The 25,648-nt window shown below is 35.8% G+C and overlaps 1 protein-coding gene across 1 annotated transcript in view; it reads left to right on the top strand.

Moving 5' to 3' along the window:
* LOC128025739 (ras-related protein Rab-26-like) overlaps positions 1 to 2,602 on the top strand; it is a 48,788-nt gene extending 46,186 nt beyond the window's left edge. Inside the window, exons 7-8 of the mRNA XM_052612277.1 lie at positions 136 to 212; positions 1,352 to 2,602. Of these exons, the coding sequence (XP_052468237.1) occupies positions 136 to 212; positions 1,352 to 1,454 (180 nt within the window). The 3' untranslated portion in view covers positions 1,455 to 2,602. The remainder of the gene's footprint in view (positions 1 to 135; positions 213 to 1,351) is intronic.
* Positions 2,603 to 25,648: the final 23,046 nt, after the last annotated feature.

Below are 25,648 nucleotides of genomic sequence, written 5' to 3'. Positions count from 1 at the left end.
GCATGTGTATCGATCTTAGAGGGACCCCTCAAATGAATGCAGAAGCACTGATCCCACTGTTTATTAATGCATGTATTGTTTAAAGTCTGCATTCTACAAGGAAGGAAGAAGAGCATTTATTCTTTCTCTCTAAAGGAGTTTGGTGTTCCCTTCATGGAGACCAGTGCTAAATCAGGCCTGAATGTGGAGTTGGCCTTCACTGCAGTGGCCAAGTAAGTCACTCATTTTCAGACAGAATCTGTGCATTTTCCCACACTGAGAATCTGCAGAGCGCTGATTCACTGAATAAATGTGAGCCACTTTTGCACACAGTATCAAATTTCTAGATGCATCATATCCATTATTCTTCTAATGTAACCAATTTACACCAGCTAAAATGCATTCACTTTTATGCATTTAGAAGGTATTTTTTATCTGAAGCATCTTACAATATGCATTGTTTAATGATAATTTGTGTCTGTATATTGTAAAGAAAACACACATTTTCAGTTCCTCTCTAAATAATCAAACATGCCTCTTTCCTATGCAAATGATTTTTAAATGGCATCTTATTTAAAAACATAAGTTAGTGTGGGTTAGTTTACATACAAATTGTCACCTGTTACTCATTCCGAAGTGCATGACAAAAATTGTAGTTAGAAATGTAATGCATTACATACATAGAGAAACTGTAGTCTCATTATGAGTATTTTAAAATGTAATATAATCTAATTACAATCACTTATCTGATTACATGATGCAGATCACATGCAATCAGTTTCTTGCACTCTGCAGTGATCTTATTTAAGATTTTGTTGCAGTTTAACCAGCTTATTAAATTGCATTTTATTGATTTTTTTTTATGTGCATTCCTGTAACTGTTAAACATGCACGATCAAATGCATGGACTGATAAAAAATATACAACATGAATTTAGTTAAAGTCGCTTTGGATGAAAGCATCTGCAAAATGCATGAATATAAATCCTCCACAAGCCTTACAACTGACCCGTAAAATGGGGTGTTGCACACTGCAAATTGCATATTAATGTAAAAATGTATTCATAATGCATCAAATAATATTGAACTAACTCGAGGTGTTTTTATTTTAAAATGTGCAAAACATAAAAAAAAAAAAATATCTGAAAATATTTTAAAATAATAACAATGATATATTAGTTAAAATAGTGAATCCTGTGTAAATAAGTGTTCAGTGTTCATTTTGGGGTGTGTTTGTGTAGTTAACAGATTTGCATAATTCCTTCATTGAATCCTGTGCTAATCAGCACAGACAGCATATGCATTTCTAAACACAGTAATCAGCAGGCGCAGGAGTTGGGAGAGGATCTGATGTGTTCCTCTCCGTCTCTCAGGGAGCTGAAGCACAGGGAGATGAAGGAGCCGAACGAGCCCAAGTTTCAGCTGCAGGAGTACGTTAACAAGGAGATGAAGGGAGTCGGCTGCTGTCGCTCATAAACCCTCTCTCTCTCGCTGTCTGTCTGTGTGTTTTTCCGCTTTCATCCTCTTCTATCACATAAATCGGTTGCCTGTCAGATATTCTGCGGCTCTGGAGACTTGTGTTCTATCTTTGGACCTCACAGCTCACAAACAATAGCCAATGACACAAAGCAAACACGGCGTGAAGAGCAGCCGTCATCAGAATGCAATTGGCACGTCCTTAAATATTTGCACCCCACATAAACACAGACCCACCTCTCGGAGCAGCTGCGAATGTACGTTCAACTCACGACCATGAAGTTTGCTTTTATCGCATGAAAACAATCAGTCAGTAGTTAGATTCAGAAGCACACATTGATCCCAAACATGCAAATTTAAACTAAAGAATTAGTAGAAAAATTGTCAGATTAAAAAGCTGCAATTACCTTTTTGTGTCGGAAACGTTCAATGTTTATTTCAATTAAATTTATCAAAGGAACTCGCTTTTTTTACACTTACTTGCATATGTTATATTCTCTCCAGTTTTGTCTTTGTTTTTTATCAATGTCTTTTCATAACATATGAACTCATATTAAAGATGTATGTATTGTACATATGAAAAATATCATATGGTACTTACAGTAGTTTGCGTACAATAGAATCGATGTTTTATGTTTAATGTCCTGTAAGCTGAATATATAGAAAGCTTTCATTAGAAGAAGTGTCTTTAAGTGATGTTCTGAATTAAACAAGTTGATGTAATGTCAGATTCTGTGCGTACTGTGCATCGTTTAATATATCGTGCTGTACAAATATTTTTCAGTACTATGGCTTTTGCACTTTTGTTCTTGTTGTTGCTGATATTTTTATATCATTTGAAACTAAAGGAGGAACCGTTTATGGACTGAAATGAATGTTTTGTTGGTCAGGAAATTTCTACGGATGTGCCATCTTTAACTGCTCACAGATTTTTGACAACAAATCAACTGATGTATATAAGTTGAATTTATTTTAAGAAATTAGATGAAGTTGTAATATCAGAGAAATGACAAGCAATGATATACAGAACTTTTTTCTATCTGGTAGGTGAATGCAAAGAATTGATCTGTGTTTTGTTTTTGTTTTTCTCAAGGTTTTTATGTAATATGTCTTGTATTCCCAACAATAAAATCTGACAGTGAAGTGAATTCTGCTTTGGTGTCTCAGTAATATTATACAACAGTGACCTCTCATGGACACAACATCACATTGCTGCTCCTTCCTTATTAAACAAAATCACTTTCAGCATCAAATATTAAATATTATAAACCAGGAGCACATTGCATCTCGTAAAGCATTGTTTAGAGTTTAGCTGATTAGGTTTTAGTCAAAAGCGGTAACACTTTATGTAGCACTGCATCAGTGTCTCATCAATGGATGCTCTGCAGTGAATGGGTGCCGTCAGAATGAGAGTCTGATAAAAACATCACAATAATCCACAGCACTCCAGTCCATCAGTGAACATCTGGAGAAGACAAAACCTGAAACACATCCAACATTAAGATGATTTTAACTTAAATAATCCATAATAACACGTCCTTCCCGGCAGATACACAGAGGATGTGTTTGGTGACATGATAGAGACACTATTACCGGTCAGTTGTCCTGCAGGTCAGGGTCAAGCTCACTTTTATACGGTCTTCATGTGTTCTTTTAAACACTGACATGGCCATGACCTTCTCTGTCGTTCAGCTTGGATGATGGATGAAGATGTTTTTCTGCTGTTTGTGCTGGGTTTCACGAACACGTCACGCAGAAGCTACCGAGAAGAAGTGATCTCCGAGCTGGTCATCAGGATATTGTTATCGGGTCACAGTGTCGTCACGCTCGGCTGATGGAGATGTTTGTGTTCTCCTCGTACAGCAAACCATACCGTTATCTGACTGCTCGACGGGAATGCTGTTCTAACAGGAAACTATGATTATTATTAAATCACGGTGATAGAGACTCCTGTATGCATTTCTGGCTGTGCTGTTCGAGGAAAGAGATTAAGTGTTTTCGATGATAAGTTTAGAAAACATCAAGGGAATGTGAGCTCTTAAAGGACAGTTCACCGTGACATCATTCCAAAACCTGAACAAAACATTCGATAATACACCGAAGAAGATATTTTAAAACATTTCAATTTTTCTAGCCATGAAATGAAAATGAATAAGGCCTGATGTTGCTTGTCCACAGTTTTTGGATGAATATTGCATTTAAAAGTTTTAATGAAAATAAATAAAAATAAAAGCAAGCGAACAAACATGAATTAATGCATATCAACTAAATTTGCCATATCAGAGTGCGAGAAGTTGGAAAGTAACAGCACATATGAATCCTGTTCTGGACTTCAGAGCTTTTGTCAAATATCAAGGTCTTTCTGATACTGTTTCGGGTGACCTTTGACCCTACTTCTTTAATTGACATCCACATACTGCAGTTAGATGCTTCAGCCCTTTCCTTTCTTAAAAACATTATTTGTTAGTTGGCGCCCCAGTCGAGCTAATCTGGTCAGGATGGTCTGTAAAGGGGTTTATGGAGCAGCTAACCACTTGTTCTTTTCCCATCAGGAAAAGATGATACATAAACAAGGTCACTGTGAGGCTGTTGTGTAGTAACTAGCCTTCTATTTATTTATTTATTTAGTGATTTATTTTTATTTTTAAATGCAGTTAGTGATGACTGTGATATTTCAGTTAAACACAGGAGGGCAGTGTTGCTCAATAATCCCAGTTGTCCTTGAACTACTACATCTAATGTAAAACAGGTCCAGAAATACTGTAAGCACTTACAGCTGAAGACAGGATAGCTCTTGAAAGACTAGAACATACTAAAACGCATTTAATAGACAGTGAAGACATGTATAATGTTTCAAACGTTTCTGTTTCAAATATGCATAGTGATTGAGACATGCACAACTGTGTTGTGAGTTCATATCTGGTGCATTGATGCTGGTGCATGGATTGAAGAGTGATTGTGCATTAACTTAAGAATCAAAATCAGAAAGAGCTTTTTTTGCCAAGTGTGTTGGCAAGGAATTCGTCTTGTTGTCATGAGCTTCCAGTACTGAAAGTACAGACATATACATATCATTTACGAGAATAAAGTGAAATAAAACACTAATAATAAAGAGAATGCAATATGCTAATAAAATATAAAGAAAAGGGAAATATCAATAATTGTGAATGTGCATATGTGCTATTTACAGATGAAAGGTTTTGAGAAGTTATTTAAAGATCCTGTGATGTGTTACGTGTGGTTCAGGTGGGTTTTGACCTGCGGGAAAAAATAGCCACCTCCTGTCTGTAAGCAGACTCCTCGCTGTTCTGGACGAGGCAAATGACTGTTCACAATTTCATGGGCTTGACAGAGGAGTCTTTTGAGCTGCAGTCATCTGTGTAGAGGCAGAAGAGCAGTGGGGAGAGAACAGAGCCCTGAGGGGCGCCAGTGCTGATCGTGAGAGTCCTGGATGTGAGTTCACTTAACTTCATTACCTGCTGCCTGTCTGTCAGGAAGCTGGTGATCCACTGACAGATGGAGGCGGGTACGGAGAGCTGAGTTAATTTGGCTGAGAGAATATCATGCATGATGGTACTGAAGGCAGAACTGAAGTGGACGCAAATAAAATAACTGCAGAATATAATGCAGTCCCATGTTAACTGCATCATCCACAGACCTTTGAAAAGGATCCAGTGATGTCCTTCAGTTAGGCCCAGACCAATCTCTTAAATGTGCAGTAGTTCATCTCTTGTACAGCTGATGTTGACTAAACAAGTAAAAACAGCAAAAGAATGGGAGCGCTCCACACCGAGGCAGCCATACGCTTAATGCTTTATACCCAATTTTAATGATGCATAACCGTAAACATGTTACATAAATATAATTTGGTGTGTGTCCTGTGCATGTGTGCCGTGCTGTGTCTGTCGGACTGGCGCTGGCTTTGTTTATCTGCTCAGGTTGATGAGGAGGATGTCTTATCAACGGCCCAGCATGAGCGCAGAGCTCTGTCTCCATAACACTCCACTGTTTGCCTTTTCCTCTGATCACGTGTGCTTTGTTTTTATTCCTCACACACACATGCGCTTTAAAGTCTGAATGCAGAAATAGATAAGAAAGATCGTGCACGTTTCTTCTGCTCATTCGTGACTTTGTTACAATATATCAGTGTGTTACCATACATTTGCTACGGCTGTCTGGATGACTGTAAGTTTGCAAACTGGTGGAAAATTTCCAGTACATTTCCAGAAACGCTTGCTTAAAATCTTGGAAAGTTTCTGGAAATTTACCAGAAATGTTCTACCTCTTTGCATCCCGAGTTGCTAGGATGTTGTTTACTTACCTGAGTCAACAGTGCTGTATAAATGCCTACTTTAAGGTGGTCTTAACTGTCCGCTGGTGCAGAAGATTAATTATTACAAACAATGCATCATAATATAATCATCTAACATAGCTAATATTGCTTGCTTATATAACCCTGCAGAAAAAATAAATAAATAAATCTGAAGGCAGTTTGCTTAAAACCATTGAATATAAGCATCTTAGATTGGTTTAATCTTCCGGTTCATATGAACTGGTCTCCAGGTGCTTCATCTTTTCCATCCCACCAGTCTTTAACTTCCTGTGAGCACCACAAACACACAGAGAGATTCCACATCACATATTTCCTCTCCATTATTCGGCTTGAGTAAAGGTCATCACTCTCCTTCCAGAATATTTGATTTTCCAACGTAATCAAACAGCAGTGTGCTCAGCGAAATACATGATTCATCTAAAGGACTTTCAATTTGGAGAGCCACATGAGATGATTCTTCAGCACCATGTTTATTTGACACTGGTTTCCCTTGGTGAAGTTTCGGGGTCAAAGGTCAAGAGACTTGTGTAAAACACAAAGACAGGATCTATAGCCTTATATCACACTGATTGAAACTGAATTTTATTCACACACTTTAGTTGAATGCATTTGTTCACTGATGCACAGAAAGGTTTGACAGACTACTGCTGGGCTATTGATCTTTCCCCATCACTTACAGTAATTTAGACCCTTCCTGGCAAAGTTAATCAAAACCTGTTTAAACACGGGCACACCTTGCTAAATCATAAATTGCAACCATATAACCATATCAGTTTAGTTTCAGTTGCAGTGTGTTCAGTGGGAATCAAATTATTGGTGAAAATGTCTGAAACTGCATAATGTAATGATAAATCATACTGTAAGAAAAGCACATCAGGATTTTATCAAAACACTTAGTTTCAAATGTTCCCGTCATAGTTGATAATTGGATTGATCCACATTAAGTTGCCCAAACACATGAAATGCATGATTAATCAGATACATACTGTACGTAACATTAGAGTAGTGTTCCAACTTCATCTTCTCAAAATGATGCAAATGTGCAACTTATGTTTTAGTCTGAATGTGTAATGCATGTGAATGCACTCTTAAAGAGTAAGCTTCAATGAATTCAAATGCAGTACTAATCTACTCATTATGATGTTATTGCATGAACTCAGGTATGCACAACTAAAAAAAATATGTAGGCCTAAATTGTAGATGTATGTGTTTGATTTGCATTTAAAATTTCCATCCATTAGGATTACACAATTTCAACCTCAAAGTCAATGTTATGCATATTTCTCAGCCAAACAGAAATGAAACAGGTCAGATTTCAATATTAGCACTAATAAACAGAATGTGTTTTAAATCCACAACAACCAGGGTAATATATATTTATCATCAATAAATCCAATTTGTCTCAGTCTCGTGCATTTGAACTAACTGAATATTGCTTGTTCAACAGCTAGACATATTTTTACCACAGTCATACTTTTTAATTTAATACATTTAAAGGGATAGTTCACCCAAAAATGAAAAAAAAAAAAAAAGTTATGTAAAAAAAAAAAAAATCCTGGCTCTTCATAATGGCAATGAAAGGGTGTTGAGATTTTAACTAAATGTGCATGTGAAATTTTGCAGCTACAGTAGCTGAAAAAAAAGCTTTTTATGGTTTAGTTAACTATAATAATTCTGTAAATAAATTGTGCCATGATTTTTTAATCTGTTTCATGAAATGTATGACTGACAAATATGCATCATGTTACATTTATTAGTTTGATAGACATCTTATATGGAATATAATCTTATGTGTGCGTGTGTGTGTGTGTGAGTGTGTGTGTGTGTGTGTGCGTTTGTGTGTGTGTGTGTGTGTGTATTACCCGAATCATGCATTCAGACAGATGTTGTATGTAGGTGAGGAGTATCAGTACGGGTCAGTGAGGACACCGCGAGTAAAAACACTGAATTTTAACTATTGTGTTATGAGCGATGAGTGTATTGTGTTTCTAGCCTCGGCTGCAGTTAAAACCCACTGACCCTGAGGTGAGGTCGGGGGGAAGCGTAGATGAGCTTCATTGGTCAGGTGTTGTAGTGAGAGACCCAAGCTGTTGCTATGTGTGTGGAGCAGAAGTGAAGCAGGAGGAGTCTGTTCAGCGGTTCCAGGAACACCTAAGCCACTCGTTTTGTTTTAGGAGGCACTGAGAGAACATGTGTGCTAAAACAGCAGACGGGATACACACAGGAGGGACGCTTTTGACCATGCCTCCTAAATCACATGGCTGACAACTTTTACACTGTGCTAAATGCAACTGCTTCTCAAACAGTTAGTGATTATTCTAACCACAGGTTCACAATGTTCACCACAGTCCAAAGCTGCCATTACCTTTTGCATAAAACACCGGTGAAGCCCTGTCATGGTTATGAGACTCTCACATAATGCAAACGTCTGTCAATGACTCGGAGAGTGAGGCATGTGAATGTATCATATATCATTTTATAAATGTTATTTTGATAAATAACAAATATATGACCATTTTCTACAGCATTGTTTTGGCAGCGAATGAAAGTGAAAATTAAAATTTGTTTAGAATATAGTAAAACATTTTTATTTTATTTTATTAAGCAACCAAAAATTATATTTAGTGAACCGTGAAGTCTGATTCTCAAATTATTCTGAATCACTGTAATGACTCATTTAAAGCAACTCTTCACTTATACTTATAGAGTATGTTCAATGTTTATTTTTTTTTAATTGCAAATAAATTAATAAATGCATGCATAAATAAGTAGAGAGAGAAAGAGAGAGGGATGATTCCTCTAAAGGACACTGAAACAGGATTGAGTTTGTCAAAATCGTTTTAAGGAGAGCATGGAGAATGAATAATGCTTACTCAGATTAGATGGGAAGCATCCAATCTAATAACCACAATCATTACAGACTTTATTTTATGTTAATTTACAGTATGATGTTATTTCTCTGACCATGTTTAGAGGGCATTATGTTTTAAGCAAACTTTGTTTGCGCAGATGCAAGTCCAGTTCTGACTGTCTTTTGTTCGGGAAGGTTTTGGAGGATCTCATGATCGTACAGCAATTATCTCTCAGATGATTATCAGAGGAAGAATCAAGGCATTTATGGGGTTTTCCCATGCCTTTCATAACGTAAACACTGAAGTGTGTTGCATGCTGATGTAGATCCTGTGATAGTTTAATGGTGGAAATCTAGAACAAACCACTGAGGACTGGATGTTTGAAATATAGGTCATGCAGGTCACAGGGCAGTTTTTAATGCAACAAACCAAAAACTACTGAACTGTATAGGATGAGAGCATTCCTAGTCATTTAGATGCATGAAAGAAATAGTTCATTTATTAGCAAACAGAAGATCACGAGCGGTGGTTCATCAGTAACCCGAGAGCAGCTGTTCTGTCTCCTAGCCAGATGTTTGCATCTGATGTGTCTGTTCGGAGACTGACACGCTCGAGTAGGTTCAGTTCATCAGTGTAATCAGAGTTAAAGACTGTGGAAACATATAGGATGAGACATTAGCTCTACTGTAGCTGAAGCATGCTAAAACAGGGCATACTCATCCTGAAGGATATGGAGAAATCGCCTGATAACTTTTATGATGACTGTTGTTGTTGTTTATTAAATATTATTCTTCAATAAATAAAAATAGTATTTAGAATCGGAAAAAGGTGTGTGTGTTTGTGATGGTGATTTTAGTAAAATTGTTCCTACATTAGATGTTCACAAGAGACCGTGAGTCTGCAGTAAAGACTTTTATATTGAAAGAGACTGAAACAGGGTGTAAACAAGCAAGTTTTTTTTTTTACTTTCAACAAACTGTCGTCAGAAATCTCTATTAACAGATGAGAGATAGTATGACAAAGATATCGCTTTTCTCAGCGGACATTAATACTAATGTTTTATTGTGAATATTAGATTGAGCTAAATAATGAATGCAGGGAATCATCTCACTCATCTGTTATTTTACTACTTGTGTGACAGCGCATATATATATATGCATGTATACGATTCAACAATTTGTACACATTCTTTTACAAGAGCATAATCAGATATCTTCTTAATTTTTACAGTACAAAAAATTTAAATATTCACTCTACTATTAAAAATATTGATGGATCAATTACAAAACATTTTTATAAAACTATTTATATATGTATATAAATGTTTTTATTCATTTGTATTTAATTTATTTCCAAATATTTAAATTTTTTATGAATGCAATTATTTAGTTCATTCAAAATAACTACCTAAGTATGGTAAATACTTTTTCTTTTTTATGATAAGAAACCCAACGGGGTTACAGTTATAGGTGTTGACTTTATAAACTACATAAATCTGTAACACTATACACGTTATTCTATGTTGGATGAAATGTCCTCAGATGAACCTCTGACCTTTGCTTGTGACCTCACGGATCAGGTCAATCTTCAGGTCAGAGATTACGAGCATCAAACCACGTCTGTACCCAATCATCAGTCCCTCAATAATGGCATTGTTATGGGAATTTCACGCCGTGCTCTTCATCATCAGTACGAAACGCTCCAATTAAACCAACACCAAAGAGTTTGAGGTCTGAGTATCTCGAGTTCTGATCTTAGACTTAGTGAAATGTCACGGACGAGGAACAGTTGATGCATCAGTCGGTTTGGATCTGACTCAAACGGCATGATCCTGCTGCCACAGGCGCGTCTGGACACCAGCGCTATTGAGGAGCTCATCATGTGTGGTCAGGGATGTTAAAGGTGTTCGGTCAGCTCTCCAATAGAAACACAGAAGCGCAGTTGGGTTGCTCTGCGTCAGTCGAGTGCGTGAGCACTGTGAAAACAGTCAAAGTCAATGTTCTGTCACAGACTGGCTGAAAAACAAGCAATATTTGGCTTTATAGAACTCTTTAATCTACATTTCATGAACACGGACGTTCCTTTTGTATTCATTATTTATCAGCCATTAGGAGTTAAAGTGGAATAAGCTAACATATATTGGAAAATATAATGCAATGCATTAAATAATACATTATACATCCATATATTGGAAGATATGCTTGTTTTTCAATACGTATGCATGGACCATGATATCGATACTGTATATATAAATATTAATAGCATCGTAGACAAAAACTTCACTACATTTTCACATATAAAATCTTTATCCAAACTTAATTTTATGTTAATGCATAGGTTTGCTCAACACAAGCTCACCAACTTTTTTTCTACTTTATATTGTCCACATGTAGTTAAACATTTGATATATGATAATATGTGTGATGTATGTAATTAAAAAGTGTTAACTGAAAATAAATATTATCATTTTAGGATTTTCAATATGTAATAACATTTTAGGATTTTTGTACACCAAGTTTAAACACAATTATTAAATGTAAGTTTTGTGGACAATTTGATGTTTTGATACAACATGGTATCATTTATAACTTAACAATTGGAGATTTAAATATAATAAATACAATTTTAAGTAAGTAAATAAATAAATACATATTTATGCCTCAATTAAATTTGTAAATAAAAAACATAACTTGTGCACGGATAATTCATTCATTAATATTCAATAATTCTAATAATTCTAATGATGTTCAAATATATTAGAAATGTTTATATATGTATTTATTTAAATGCTTCAGAAGTACATGACACCTGCTGTTTATGCACCAATCAAATCAAATGAACATCAGGTGAATTATTCGATTCCATCCTTAAGTTATTAATATGTAAATAGAGTATTACACAGCAAACACAGCAACCATTGCTAAAAGAAATCTGTTTACTTCGAACCTTCGAAATAATTGACCCATTGTGCTTGAGAATACACTCTTTTATGATGTTCTCACGCTGCTTGTGCTGTGGGAATGCAGTGCAATTACAGTTATGCAATTAATAAACAGTCCATTTATCTTGAGGTTACAGGTCTTGAGCTTCAGTAATCAGAAGGGTTACATAAGAAATGTCCTGCATCAGAGCGAAGCTCTCTAAACATTAGTGTGCATGTATCAGAAAGCCTGACGCTCCCGAATGTCTGCGTGTTTCTCAAATAAGTGAGTGACTCAGACAGGAAGAGGCTGAAAGGTTTTTGCAGAAACACGCCATTACTTTTGTTGAGCGGTTGAATGGGAATTGTTGACTTATTCATAATTCACATTATGAAATGAAAGCACTTTTTTGATTCAGGCAGGAGAAATGTTTGCCAAACAAAAGTTGTCAACTGTTTTCATACTGAATAACAAGCTTGCTATTTCACTCCATTATGAAAGAAACGGTTCTGCTTTAATCCTGATAAACAACTGCGTTTCCTTTTGTACTGTAACGTCCGGACAACCTCTGAAAGTTTCAGTCTTCTGTTTATTAACCTTTCAATTGTGTGTCTATGTCCTCTTCATGTTGAAAACAAGCATACACTCAACACTTCATGAAGGTTTATCAGTTTACTAATGCTTAAGACATTTGTTCCTTTGCTTTTCATTCAGCCTAATATTTTATTCAATTTTAATTCAATGTCTTACTTGCTCTAATTAATTGTGACATTAAGAGCAATGTCTGAGGTTATTTCTACATCGTTTATTTTTTTTAGTGCATATCTAAGTCTCAAATCTGACTCATATTAATTGTTGGAGTTATTAGACAGTATGACTCTCAAGTGTAAGTCCTGGTTATACTAGCGTCTCAGAAACAGTTGTTCTCCTCGGGGAATACAGCACCTCGTCAAGGGAACATGTTCTGAAACAGAAGGACAGCTGATTGGAGCTCAGACCACAAGATGTCCTTGTCCTGAACTCCAGTGATTTGAGTCATACGGCTGGTCTGGAACAGAGAACGGGGACAGAAATGATCTAACATGCTGAACAAATCATTGACAGTCATTCCCTGACTCAAAACATTGTCTCCCACTCATTCTGGTCACTGAATATTGGAAACAAAATGACCTAAATAACTGTCTATTCAAATAAATATGAAACGTTTGTTCATGTTTGGGAAATATGGGTTTATTGTGGACCAAACCTGCCCTTTTCTGACCTTCAGTGGAGTTTTAGTCTGTTGAAGAAGTAATAACACACCTGTTCACAACAAAACATATCATTTGAGCCATCATTCATGTCACACATGCAGTGTGCATTGAGTTAAAAGTGAAGTTTAATAAATAGGCAACTGTATTGAGCTGATATATAAAATATGAGTCAGAATATTAAGATATATGCCATAATATATTATCTATTCTCGTCCAGTCTTTCCGTCTGTCTGCTTCACTGCTTAATTTGACAACAAACATAGACAAAATGCTGCGGTTGGCTGAAGTGTTTCATAGCGTATCCCTTTTCCATCAGGCAGAGATGTGTAATGTGTGGCACACAATGATGTGATGGCACTCATCAGGGCTCTTGTAGTGATGAAAAGGCCAATGCAAATCAATCACTAATGTCTCTCTGTGCTGAATATCAGTTTGATAGCGAGCTCTGAGTCTCACACGCATCTGCTTGGACTGGTGTTTGTTAACTCATTATTCATATATACTGCTTGTCAATTACCAGATTCATCTCTGCAATTCTTGGTGACATTTGTTCTTTGTCTACAAGAGCGCTGATTAGTAGGATGTAGATAATCAAACGTTGTTTGAAACAAATTCACATTCTTACACATTGGCACAGGAAGTGTCTCAGAATTACAAATGAGTGTAAACGTTTCTCATTACACTACTGTTTTATGAAACGGTTGACCGTGAGTTAAAAGAACAGTTCACCCAAAAATGAACATTTGCTGAAAATGTGCTCACCCTCAGATCATCCCAGATGTAGATGAGTTTGTGTCTTCATCAGGTTTGTAGAAATGTAGCACTGCATCAGTGTCTCATCAGTGGATGCTCTGCAGTGAATGGGTGCCGTCAGAATGAGAGCTGATAAAAACATCACAATAATCCACACTTTTTCACTGGAGGAAGTGTTATTATGGATGACTCTATGTGTTTGAGTTAAAATCATCTTAATGCTGGATGTGTTTCATCTTTTGTCTTCTCCAGATGTTCACTGATGGACTGGAGTGCTGTGGATTATTGTGATGTTTTTATCAGACTCTCATTCTGACGGCACCCATTCACTGCAGAGCATCCATTGATGAGACACTGATGCAGTGCTACATTTCTACAAACCTGATGAAGAAACACACTCCTCCTGATATATATATATATTTTTTTTGGTTGTTTTTTTTTTTGCACTGTAGTGCACTCTCACTGTATGTCAACAGTTTTGGGTTTTTTTCTCCTAAAGGGTTTTATGAGGAAAATTTGAGACAAAGCAACCATTATATCTAATGAACTATGAAACGGCAAAAAAAAAAAAAAAAAACTAAAAAACATTTACATCAAGTGCGTGGAGCTTTGTACAGGGTGAGTATGCTACGAAAGTACACAATAATTTTTTTTTTTATACAGATCTCCTGAGAATTTGTCTACTTTCCCGATCTCTCTCTCTCTTTCTCTCTCTCTCTCACACACTCTCTGGCACACACACACACACACATAAATATTTCTCATTTTACACTAAAATGTGTCTGAATATTTCACTAATATAACAATCTACCGCTGCAGGTTTAGTCTATAATCATAGAAAGACAATTATTGAACATATTCTTTCTGTCTTTTAGAAAAAGACGGCTTGTTTCTTCATGCAAACAATAATGTAAACCAGATAAGAAGCTCCTAATGAGTCCAGGCTCGAGCAGATTGTCTAAATCTGTAATTCAAATGAGTCCAAAATCCATTTGATTTATTTATTTATTTATATACTTTCTGTTGTTGTTGTTGTAAATGCATTCATCCATTAGCAATCACCTCAGAATTATTCTTCAGGGTCTAAAACAAACTGACCAAATTAAATCAGTGCCTAACGCAATGAAAGATATTGCATTGGTCAAAAATGCTATTTTTAATGCCATTTGCAAACATTTTCACCTCTTTTCCCAAATGAACAGCGCTGTGCTAAAGAAAGAAGAGACGTGTGACGTCAGGTCTGGAGGATTGCTGTCAAGCTTAAACTATGCTTTTTACAGTTCCTAATGCTTTCTTTTTCAGTCTCCTGTCATCGAAACAGGTAAAGTAGCTTTCCCAGACTGATTTATCTGGTGCAACATGAAAGAGAAAATGCACACTGCAATACTGTATTACAAACAGGGATTATAGAAAATGGACAGGAGATGGGTGCTTTTCGCTGTGGCCTATTTTAACGCATTAGAGAGTTGTGTTGTGAGAACTATTAGATGAGTAAAAAATACATATAACCTATATATATATATATATATATATATATATATAGTGCATATGCCATTTTTCTTAGAAATAGATGAACAAGATAACCATGATGCTGAACTATAGCATAACATACCATAAGTCCATCCCTCAAAACATTGATGTTGTCATGCAGTAATCCAGAAAATAATTAGCCTATATACAGTCACATGGCTTTGGTTTTTGGACTTTTATGTTGAAGTTTATTTTCGGTTGTTTACTCCTTGTGTTTAGTTCTGGCTTGTTAGTTGTCATGGTGATTCATTAACTCCTCCCACTCTTGTTGACCTCTGTATGAACAGCCCTCTTGTTTCCTTTGTATTTTGTCTAGCTTTGTCCGTGTAATCACTGTTGATGAGTTTCTTGTTCATCTTTGAGTTTGTTTTTTACCAAGTAAGGTCAAGGCAATCTTTTTTTTATTTTTGTATCTGCACATGTTTGGATTTAATGAAACTGCACATGGGTTCTCATTCAACTTGCCTCCATTGGACATATATTATATATGCATGCATATTGTAATCTAAAATTGGTATGAAACACGTGAAAACACGTTTTTTTTTTTATTATTAATGTGAGGAGTTTACAGCTGTATTTTGGTCACATCTCGTAATGGGGCAGCGATGCTGCTGACGTTAGTTAAGCATGAGGATAGTAGCTTGTGTTCTTCCCTGTAACCATGAGAGAAGCACTCTTCATTCCCACAGAAACCTTGAATCAGAGAGTGTAAGTGTAGAATGAGATAAACAAGAGAAAACATTGCACTTGCTCAGTGTTGAACAGTTATTAGGAGAAGAGTGAATGAAAACAGTAGGCCTACATCTACTCCAGTCTGTGTCTCTGTATTAAATCACAGCAACTGTCTACATAGGCAACAACCATGCAATAAAATGTTTCAGATATAACTGAGCTTGGTTTTGGTGATGCTCACTGGACATTTGTTTTTGACTGTGTCACAAAATGTGCAAGAAAAACAACTTAATTCAATTTTACACAAATGTCACCACAAGCAAGTTTTTTTTTTTTTTTCTTCAAATGAGCCAGTAGTTTAAAAAGAGCAAGTACTTTACTTTCCTGGCCCAGAATAATCCCTGTTCTCCATCACGTCTCTTCTGTCTTGTCTTTTCCTGTTACCTGTGCATTTACCTTCTGCAAAATTACACAACATGAGCGATTCTCTCAGACAGCGAGATAATAACAGTTTGGGCTCAGGCCGTACCTCACATAAGCCCTGCCAGGTCGATGATTCACACATTTCATTTTCTTCACTTCACTATCTTTTTTGCTACTTCAGTAGCACATGGAAACGGTCGTCCTATAGGTGCATGTTGATGATTGTTTATTTGTGTCCTGATTATGTTGCGTATGTTCAGTGTGCTTTTCTGTGTCATTTCAGGGGTTTGCTGTTTATATAACACAACAGTATTCCTCTTATTTCGTTCTTTACCTCCAGGCAGTGGGCAAAAATAGTACGGCAGCTTGTAAATGTTTGTGTGCAAGAAATGTAAAATTAAGAGTGGCTCCACAAGCCATGGGAGAAATGATGTGTGTGTTATGCTCGGTGAGATTCAGAGATGAAGGCGAGGGCTTCCAAATGCAGATGAGATTTAATAACGAAATTAACAAGAACCAAAACAACAGAAACCTTGAAACAGGAGAGAGCCAAACACATAACAGCCAGAAAGAACAAGGGCAAACACCAGGTTTAAATACACAGGAGAACAAAAAGCGCTTCAGTGAGTTACAGGGACAGGAAATTAGCAAAGGAAGTGAACAGGGAAACAACAGGAACATAAACACATTACAAAACAAGAGTCCTAAAACACAAAAGAACAGGGAACACTCGCTGGAATTATGACTGCATGGGCAAAAAAAAATATATATATATATATATATTTTCAATTCATGTTTATACAAGTTTATACAATATATTTTTAATAGCTTATAGCATATAGCATAAAAATATGTTCTTAGAATGTTTTGATAATGTTCCCTTTAAATCTTATTTCATAATGTTCTATTTTAAATGTCCATTATTTTTCTTTCTTTCTTCGTTATTTTAATATTTAGCAAAAATTATGGTTATTTTCTTTTGAAGTTTCTGTAAACCAACTAAAATGTTGCATAATACATTCCATAAATAATGTATACATTTCTCTTTTCATCACTTGATTTTATAAAAATACAGTCAACAGCCGTAGTAATAATAATAATAATAATAATATATTTATGGAATTAAATGTATAAAATCTGGCAAATTAAATATGAACAAAGCGTGTAAAAACCTTCAGAATAGCAATAAAACTGTATGTAAGTGCAGGAGAAAAAAAACTGAAAGATATGCATTATAAAGGAAATCTACAGACACAAATAAATAAAGTGCAATAAAATGCTTAAAAAGTGTACTTTAAATGTTTTTATCCAACTAGTCTGAAAGAACACTTCATGAAAAGCCAAAAAAAAAAAAAAGGTGTTTTATTTTTATTCTATTAAAGTTACTTGAAGAATGATTGTTGGTCATCTTGAGGGAATCTTATCTAAATGTTCATCACATGCATCACCCGAATCTCTCTTAGACATGTTAGCACATGTTTACAGTAGCGTGGGTTACAGTGGTGTGAATGATCTGTTCCTGTGCAGTGAGACTGTATGATTACAACACACAGATCACACTGTCGTCAGTGTGGAGTAAACGTACAGTAACATTTCTTACATGGAATCAAAAAATCAGGACTTTGTCTTTCTGTTCTAGACTGTCCAATGCATTATCAAGGACAGACACGATGAGCTAGGCCTACACAAACAAAACTAGATTAGCACTTTCTAGAATAAAGAATAGATAGAGAAACATCTGTTAGCGATCCCATTCATCTCTAAAGCAGTTGCTTAACTCTGCACGATCCTCAGAAGTGAACTTAGGTCATTGCTGCCTTGAAATGCACCTGAGAAACTCGTATATCGAGCTAGGCTTTTGTTATGTAATGCAGTCAAACTGGAAACATATGGAAGTAGTTTAAACGGTAAAAAAAATATACATATACTATATATATAAATTATGATTGTACTGTATAGTTTTAACCACGTGACCAAGCATCCCTGATATTGACAGTCGAAACCAGTCTATAAAACTCTCCCACTGCAGACAACAGTGTAAAAGTGAACATATTCATAGAATTCTCCAGTTTTAATAACCAGCGGTTCACCATTCATAGAAAAATAAGCACCTTCACTAACAAGAGAACCGAAAGTCTTCTGTCAGCGTTTGTTCCTGCGGTCTCAGCGGGTGGCTCGTGGTCTCAGTGCATGATGAGACTCGCTCCTCGACCCATCGCTGCTGAACCGGGCTCTTATTGGATTCACGCAGCTCTAGAAACCCCACAGACGAGCTAAAGCTCCCCAAAATAGAGCCTATCATGGATTGAAGCACCTGGACTGATTGCCTCTGAATGGGCTGCTGTGCTCAGATGAAAATGACTGATTTCGGTGCATCTGGACACATCAGTGACACTGCTTTTATGTGTAATGCATTCATTATCTTCAGTTCAAACAACATGTTGATGGGTTTTTCAATCAAAATGAATGAAAAAGGTCCAAAGACGTATTCCTTCCAGCGCCTCTTAATACTCCCATGAAAAGAAAGAAGATATAACTTGGTGTATCATGCATGAGTGCAGAATTATATTGGTTCATTGATCATGAAGCTGCACATTCACGTTTTCTGACTCTCTTTGAGGATCGATACACCACAGAGATACAATTTGGGAATCATTATGTGCTTTTTTCCTTTTACTTTGATTCAGAAAATATGGTGATGCTCACTATTAACACTCATGGTCTAAAAATCCCTGCATTTCTACTAACAGAGAAAAAGGTACAAAAGCTGTCACTGGACCAGTATTCTCTTTCAAAAGGAACTAATTTGTACCAATCTGGTACTAATATGTACATTTTAGGTACTAATAAGTACCTTTAAGGTATTAATCTGCACCCTTTAGAGGTAATTGAAAATGTACCACCCCATGACCCTTTTGTACCTTTTTTCTCTGAGAGTGCATCAAATATGGACGTCTATTAGGCTGCAAACAGCAATGCATTAACTAATGCATTCAGCTTTACAATTTCACACAAGGTAAAATTATGTCAAAATTTAAAATGAGCATTATTTGTGCATTTTTATTTATTCACTCTGATTACAAAGAATACATGTTCAACCTTTTATCTACTTTCTTACTTTCTTTTTCTCCTTTTCGAGAATGTGAGGAGCCCTTTAAAATAATCAGTTTTAACACTGACTTCTTAATTGTGTTCTTTCTTTCTTGATTTTATTGTTTTAAAGAACACATGAGTGATGTGATGTTGAGAAGTGATGCGTCATACATATTTGATTTGCACAAGGCAAAACAAATAGAAATAAAATCATCTCCACACACGGACACAAATTCATTTCTATCTTAGATTCTGACCAGCACACATTCACAAGATGCTGTGTCAGTATGACTTTTTTCAACACTTTTTGAGGTTTATAAAAGAGTAGAGGGACAGGAGAGGAGGACAGAGGGCCGTGACGCACACCGGACTCAAACCCACGTTCCCCGTCGAACCTGCCGCAGCGCTGATCTCACATCACCAGTGACTCACAAACAGGACCATGATGACTCTGTCCTGACTTCGGCTCACATAACCCACTTCACTAAATACAGCCATCAAATATGATATCTGCAGATTCTCTTGGCAGGTGTCACGAGGTGTAATGTTTATTGATGAAATGTTTACTCAGAAATGTCTCTCGTTAGAGATGCTGTTGATATGCATGAATAAATAACGATAATTATAACAGCTAAAAATATTGTATGATGTAAGATTTGCAAAGAAGTGAATGAGTCGGTTGTAATATGTTGCCTCATTTTGGAAGATTTTTTTTATTTATTATCCATTCTTATAAGGATATGCATAATTGGATTTGAAGGATTTACCAAGGCAGAACAAGTATAATTCATGAATTATTTCATTTAATTAAATAAACGAAGACAAATAGAGGTTGAAAGTAAATATATTTCTCTTTAAATTTTTCTTAAAAAAATGAAATAGTCTTTTACTTGCATATTCTCTTCTTATAATTACAAACAAAGCTTTATATTTAAATAGCCTATGAACATTTTTTTTAAAATTTAATTGTGTTGTTAATCAATTAACAAAAACATGCATTTAAAAATAGAAAGAAACAAACTTATCCGAGTGAAAGCACTTATTAAGTTGCGCTGCACAATTAATACATTTTTTATTCACGATTGCAATTACGTATATGTGCGTAAGATGTTTTTTTTCCTTCTCTCTTCTCTTTCTACAGGTTATCGTAAGGTATTTTCCATCATTTTAATTTTAGTTTTTGTGTAACATTATAATATCAGACATATAAAAAAAATAAAAAAAATTAAATATTTAGAGAAGAAACCGATCTAATGTATATTTGAATGTTTTGAGTGTTTTTAGCTTGTATATTTTAATGTAAAAATAATATGGCATGCGGTTGCTATAAGCAATGGTATATAAAAATCATTCAGTGTAAATTGTGATAATCAATAATTGCAAATTACAATTTCAAGGGAATAATCGATAATTATACTTTTTGTCAACATCATGCAGCTCTACTATTAAGTATCATTAAGTGTATAAAATTTTGAACAAAAGAGCAAAATTTCTAATTTTCACTCATCATGATTAAAATATTTAAGATATTTGCAATTAAAAAAATAATTGTAAAACCTTTTCGGAAAATGGTCTTTATGCGTAAATCTTAGTTAATAATAATAATAATGACATTCTTTTATAACACTGGAGATGCTCTTGTCAATTTATTATTGCATTCAGTTTTTTGTTTCTTAACAATAAAACACAAGAGTGTGATATTTTGCCAAATCTACAGCAGGTCATGACATGATGTTTCAGTTAATATTTAAAAAAAATTATTAAGATGCAATAAGACAAAGTGTCCACTCTTCGCTCCAAAAATGTTTTTCCTGAGTATCTTGGCTATTCACTACTGTCTATATCTAATCTCACCCAAAACTGCATTTGTTTAGATATGCACAGATATTAATCCGGACATATGTTTTGGAACCGGTATATGCTGGCTTTATTATTCAGATTTCACAAAACCAGAATATGCTTAATCTGGTTATGGCGGTCAGGTTAATGTGTTGTCTAATCCGAACATGACCGTTTCTTGTTCATGTAAACTCAAGTCAGTGGGCTTTTGTGATGTTGGCCTATCTAATGTGTGTTAGTGAGACTGTGAAGTGTAGAGCGCTGAGGGCAAAATCAGTCCCAAAAGCATTTGAAAGGCTGCTTTGTATCTTTTTAATGTCCTGTTGTACTCAGTGGCGTCAGTAAATCACAGTTTGTTGCATAACACTTGAATCCACAAAGAAAAATGTATGGTTGCAGCAAAACAAAAAAAAAGTCTTCTGTGTAAACACTTGTGTGTTTGATTCAGTGGAATCTGAATAGTCGTGAAAAAACATGAAAAACAGTGACCTTGTTCTTTTACTGAACTCGACATGATCAGATGTTTTGCTCGGTCAGCATGATTGTGCATTGTAATGAAGGTTCAGCTTTAAAGGTGCCGCATTATGCAACTGTGGCCTCTCGATAAAAAGATAAAATTGCAAGCTATTTGTCAGGCTGTTTTTTTTTTACCTCAAAAATCTGCATTTGGTTTAAAGTGTTGTCATTTTTCCAACGCTATACTTTAAATCAGAGCTTCTTCCATCCTAGTTTAATGAGCAGAGACAACAACTAATTGTAGGTGAAGTGAAAACACTGACTGTGACTTTGTAGTGCATTGATTGAGTGGCTATAGAATAACCTCTCTCTAAACAGTTTAAAACAAATCTACTAACAACACAGGAGCAAAATTGAATGCTTTTTTGGGAGGTAAATTAATGGTGCAAATATCTGTGAAACTCCTATAAATTCATATGCAATAAGATTAACCGCAAAAATAACGTACAAAAAATCTGATATTAAAAAAATGATATTAGAAGTGCATGTTGATTAGACTGCAGAGTTGTTTTGAAACAACGATTTTTTTACTGTACTAATGCATAAAAATATCATCATATGTTTAGTTTGTATTTTTTAGTTTGTGTATAGGTAAACATTTGTATATAATATATTTATAGTCAAAATTTGAGGTTAGGTTAGTTGTGTATATGTTTTAATTAATTGTTGTATGTCTGTATTTGTGTAGCACGGTGGTCCTGTGAGGCATGACATTTAATCCACTGTCTGTCCACACATGTAGCGAAATGACAAAAAAGCTCAACTTGAACTTGAACTATTTGCCTGCAGTTGTCCAGTGTACTTTAGAAAGTAATGCATTACAACAGTAACTAACTGCATTACCTATTTACTTTTTATGGAAAGTAATGCATTTTACGCGTTACTTAATGCATTCAGCCCAACTGGGATGGGCTTGCTTGTTTGTTTTTAATATAAAAAATTATATTTTTGGCATATGTTTCACACCAAAAGTTAAATGAATTAGCTTCAGGCTGAAGGAAATGTAAATTCACGTCTGTACAGTAGAAGACGCAGCTCAAACAAACCTTTCAGCTGAAGAGGATGTAGGTTAAAAATTTAAATTGTTATCATTATTATTATTATTATTATTTGCTTATAAGCATGGTTTGATTTGGATCATTGAAGGTCAGCTGCAAATCCTTTAGTTAATCAAATTAGATTAATTGCATAAAGGATACTTGTTTTTTTAGGAATACTGAATCTGTTTTTGTGTAAATGAGATGAGTAAATGCATGTTCACATTTAGTCTAGAATACAATAACATAATGTTCACAACAGCTCTGCACTTACTCGCGATTTCTCCCAACATGACAAACAGCTGCCAGTCAATAGAAGGGAAAAAGTAACTCGTAAAAAGTAAAAAGTTACTTTTGTAGTTACTTAAAAAAGTAATCCGTTTAAGTACTTCATGTTAATTGTATTCTGTTACCCCCAACCAATGCTATCATGTGTCCTCAATCTGGCAACCTCTTGAGCTTCGAATCTTACATGGAGGGGGCAGGAGAAACAACACATTTCAGCCTTATAAAGGGTTATGTGTTGTATATATATATATATATATATATAATTGGTCTGAACAAAAATATCAGACATTCGGAATGAAAATGCACATTTACTCTCTGACTGTAGGTTGAATAGCATAAAAACAGCACATACCCCTGTGCAAAGTATGTTATAAACACTATTATTAGGCATCCTACAGACACAAAATACAGGCGATATACTATACATTCAAACAACCCCAATGAATACGAATTGAATTAAAAACTCAATTAGCGTGAATGACCTATTTCAATGTCAGAACAACAAATTTCACCTAAAGGTGTCATGTTTTCAGCATGCATGTTCTGTGTTGTACCTAAACTGTCATGAGGATGAGACCTTACCTGCTTCTGATGTGTTTAGTTGTCTCTTTATCTCCTCAGATGGACATGTGCACGCTGGCAGAGCTGTGGAGGTTAACAGACCCAGTCCTGTGTGGAATGTGGTGAATCACTGTATCTGCATCTCTTCAGCTTTAAGAGACGATCAGGTTGTGTTTATGATCAGTATGATCAGACTTTTCTAAGCTCATGTAATGCTGTTATGTGAGCAGCTCTTTCTTGCATAACATTTGTAAACATTACTCTGATTTCGGTTGACCTCCCGCAGTCTCAATTATAAAAACAATACTGAATGTTCTTGCTGATTGCTCATGTTTGAAACAGGAAAGTGCAGGCCTAGGAAGAGCTGATGTTACAAAGCTGCATGTAAATGAGCGACGCATTAGTTTTTAAAGGTATAAAAGAGAGAGTGTTTTACAGTATATTTTATCTTTTATCTGGGCAGTCCTGATCATAAATATTCAGTTCATTGTGTATTAGGTTGTGCCGACATGCAAAGGATTTGCAAATATCCCTAAGAAACACATCTGATGGCTGGGCTGGTGGACACGACATGGCCTTATTATACTTACTTAACACTGACTAGTCATTCAGACAACCCACTGACTAGTTAATCATGAACATTTATAGTTTGGCACAACCCTGAATGGAAGAACTGCATGAAATCACTTGATATGCAGATTTCTTTCCTGTGTTTTCTTCTGAAACATGAGGTTTGGTTACATAACAAGCAGTGAAGCAGGATTTACTTCCAAGTTGGTGCTGTAGTTGATGGGAGGGGCTTTCTCATTATAAAAAGAGCATTTGATTGGCTGCAGATCTGTGTAGTGCAGGATGAGTCATCAATAGTTTTTGAGGGTGCACTCTTGTCATAAATTAATCTATTACTTTTCCTAAATAATTTTTAACAAACAACATTGGTAAAATATATATTTGGGAGTCTTAGACCTTTCCAACGATATATAGTTTGTCAAGATTAGATTAGATTCCATTGTAATATAGTTAAGTAAATGTAGGCGTCCCGTATACGGGACAGGGTGACAGTTAAAGGGTTAATGATAATTTCAGCATTTACTGATAGATTATGAAAACTAAAAGTTGTCTGTTAATATTATACTAGTAAAACCTCACAGTAAGTTTCCATTTGTTAACATTAGTAAACTACACTAGTTAACACGAACAATACTTTTACAGCAGTTGTTTTTTTTAGTTAATTCCAACATTCACTAATACATTTCAAAAAGTTATTATTATTGGTAACACTTTACACTAAACTTTCATTAGTTAATATCACACTGTAAAAAAAACAACAAAACTGAAAAAAGTACATCAGTTTGTAAATAAAACGTCCCAGGTTACGTATGTAACCATGGTTTCCCGAAAGGAACGAGACGCTGGATCCGAAAACGCTATGGGAACGCCCTTCAGCATGACCAGCTCTGAATAATATGTGAAATCAGTCTCATTAATGAGTGAGACGTCACAGGCGAGTGACGTAGCGAACAGGAAGCTATAAAAGCAGATGAAGTGGAATGAGCGTCAGCTTCTAGGAATGAAGCGAACTCTGGCAGGGATGCAGGAAGTATGTCTACATACGTAACCTGGGACGTTCCCCTTCAGGAACTCGAGCTGCATCCGAAAACGCTATGGGAATGAGAATGCGCGTGCTGCCAGACTTGCAAGTCCTTGCCTAGTGTGTGTACAAGGAGCACAGCTATGGCAAGAGACAGAAGAGCCGTGAGTGGCTCACAGATCTAAACCAAAAAATATGATGAATGTGAGGGGCGTGGACTGTCCAGCTGCGTTTCAGATGTCCTGTATAGACTCATCTGACATAAAGGTCTTGGAGGCTACCATACTTCGGATCAAGTGAGCATTGACTCCCAGTGGTGAGGGGAGATCATAGGACACAAGGTTTTAGGATAGCATCCTGATCAACCACTTAGCATAAGCTTCTTCTGGCCGGAGGAATCAGTCTCAGTGCACCGCAGAGGAAACATGAAACCAGAGGGTGTCTGCCCACTGAAGGGCCACCAAGAGGGGCGCGGTAGACTGTCATGGCCGCCTATCAACCCTATAGAGAGAAAGGCTTGCAGGAACTCCAG

This window comes from Carassius gibelio, chromosome A12, assembly GCF_023724105.1.
Source record: "Carassius gibelio isolate Cgi1373 ecotype wild population from Czech Republic chromosome A12, carGib1.2-hapl.c, whole genome shotgun sequence".
Classification (NCBI taxonomy): Eukaryota; Metazoa; Chordata; class Actinopteri; order Cypriniformes; family Cyprinidae; genus Carassius; species Carassius gibelio.
Note: the sequence above shows the minus strand (reverse complement) of the source record. Positions and strands in the feature narration are given on the sequence as shown.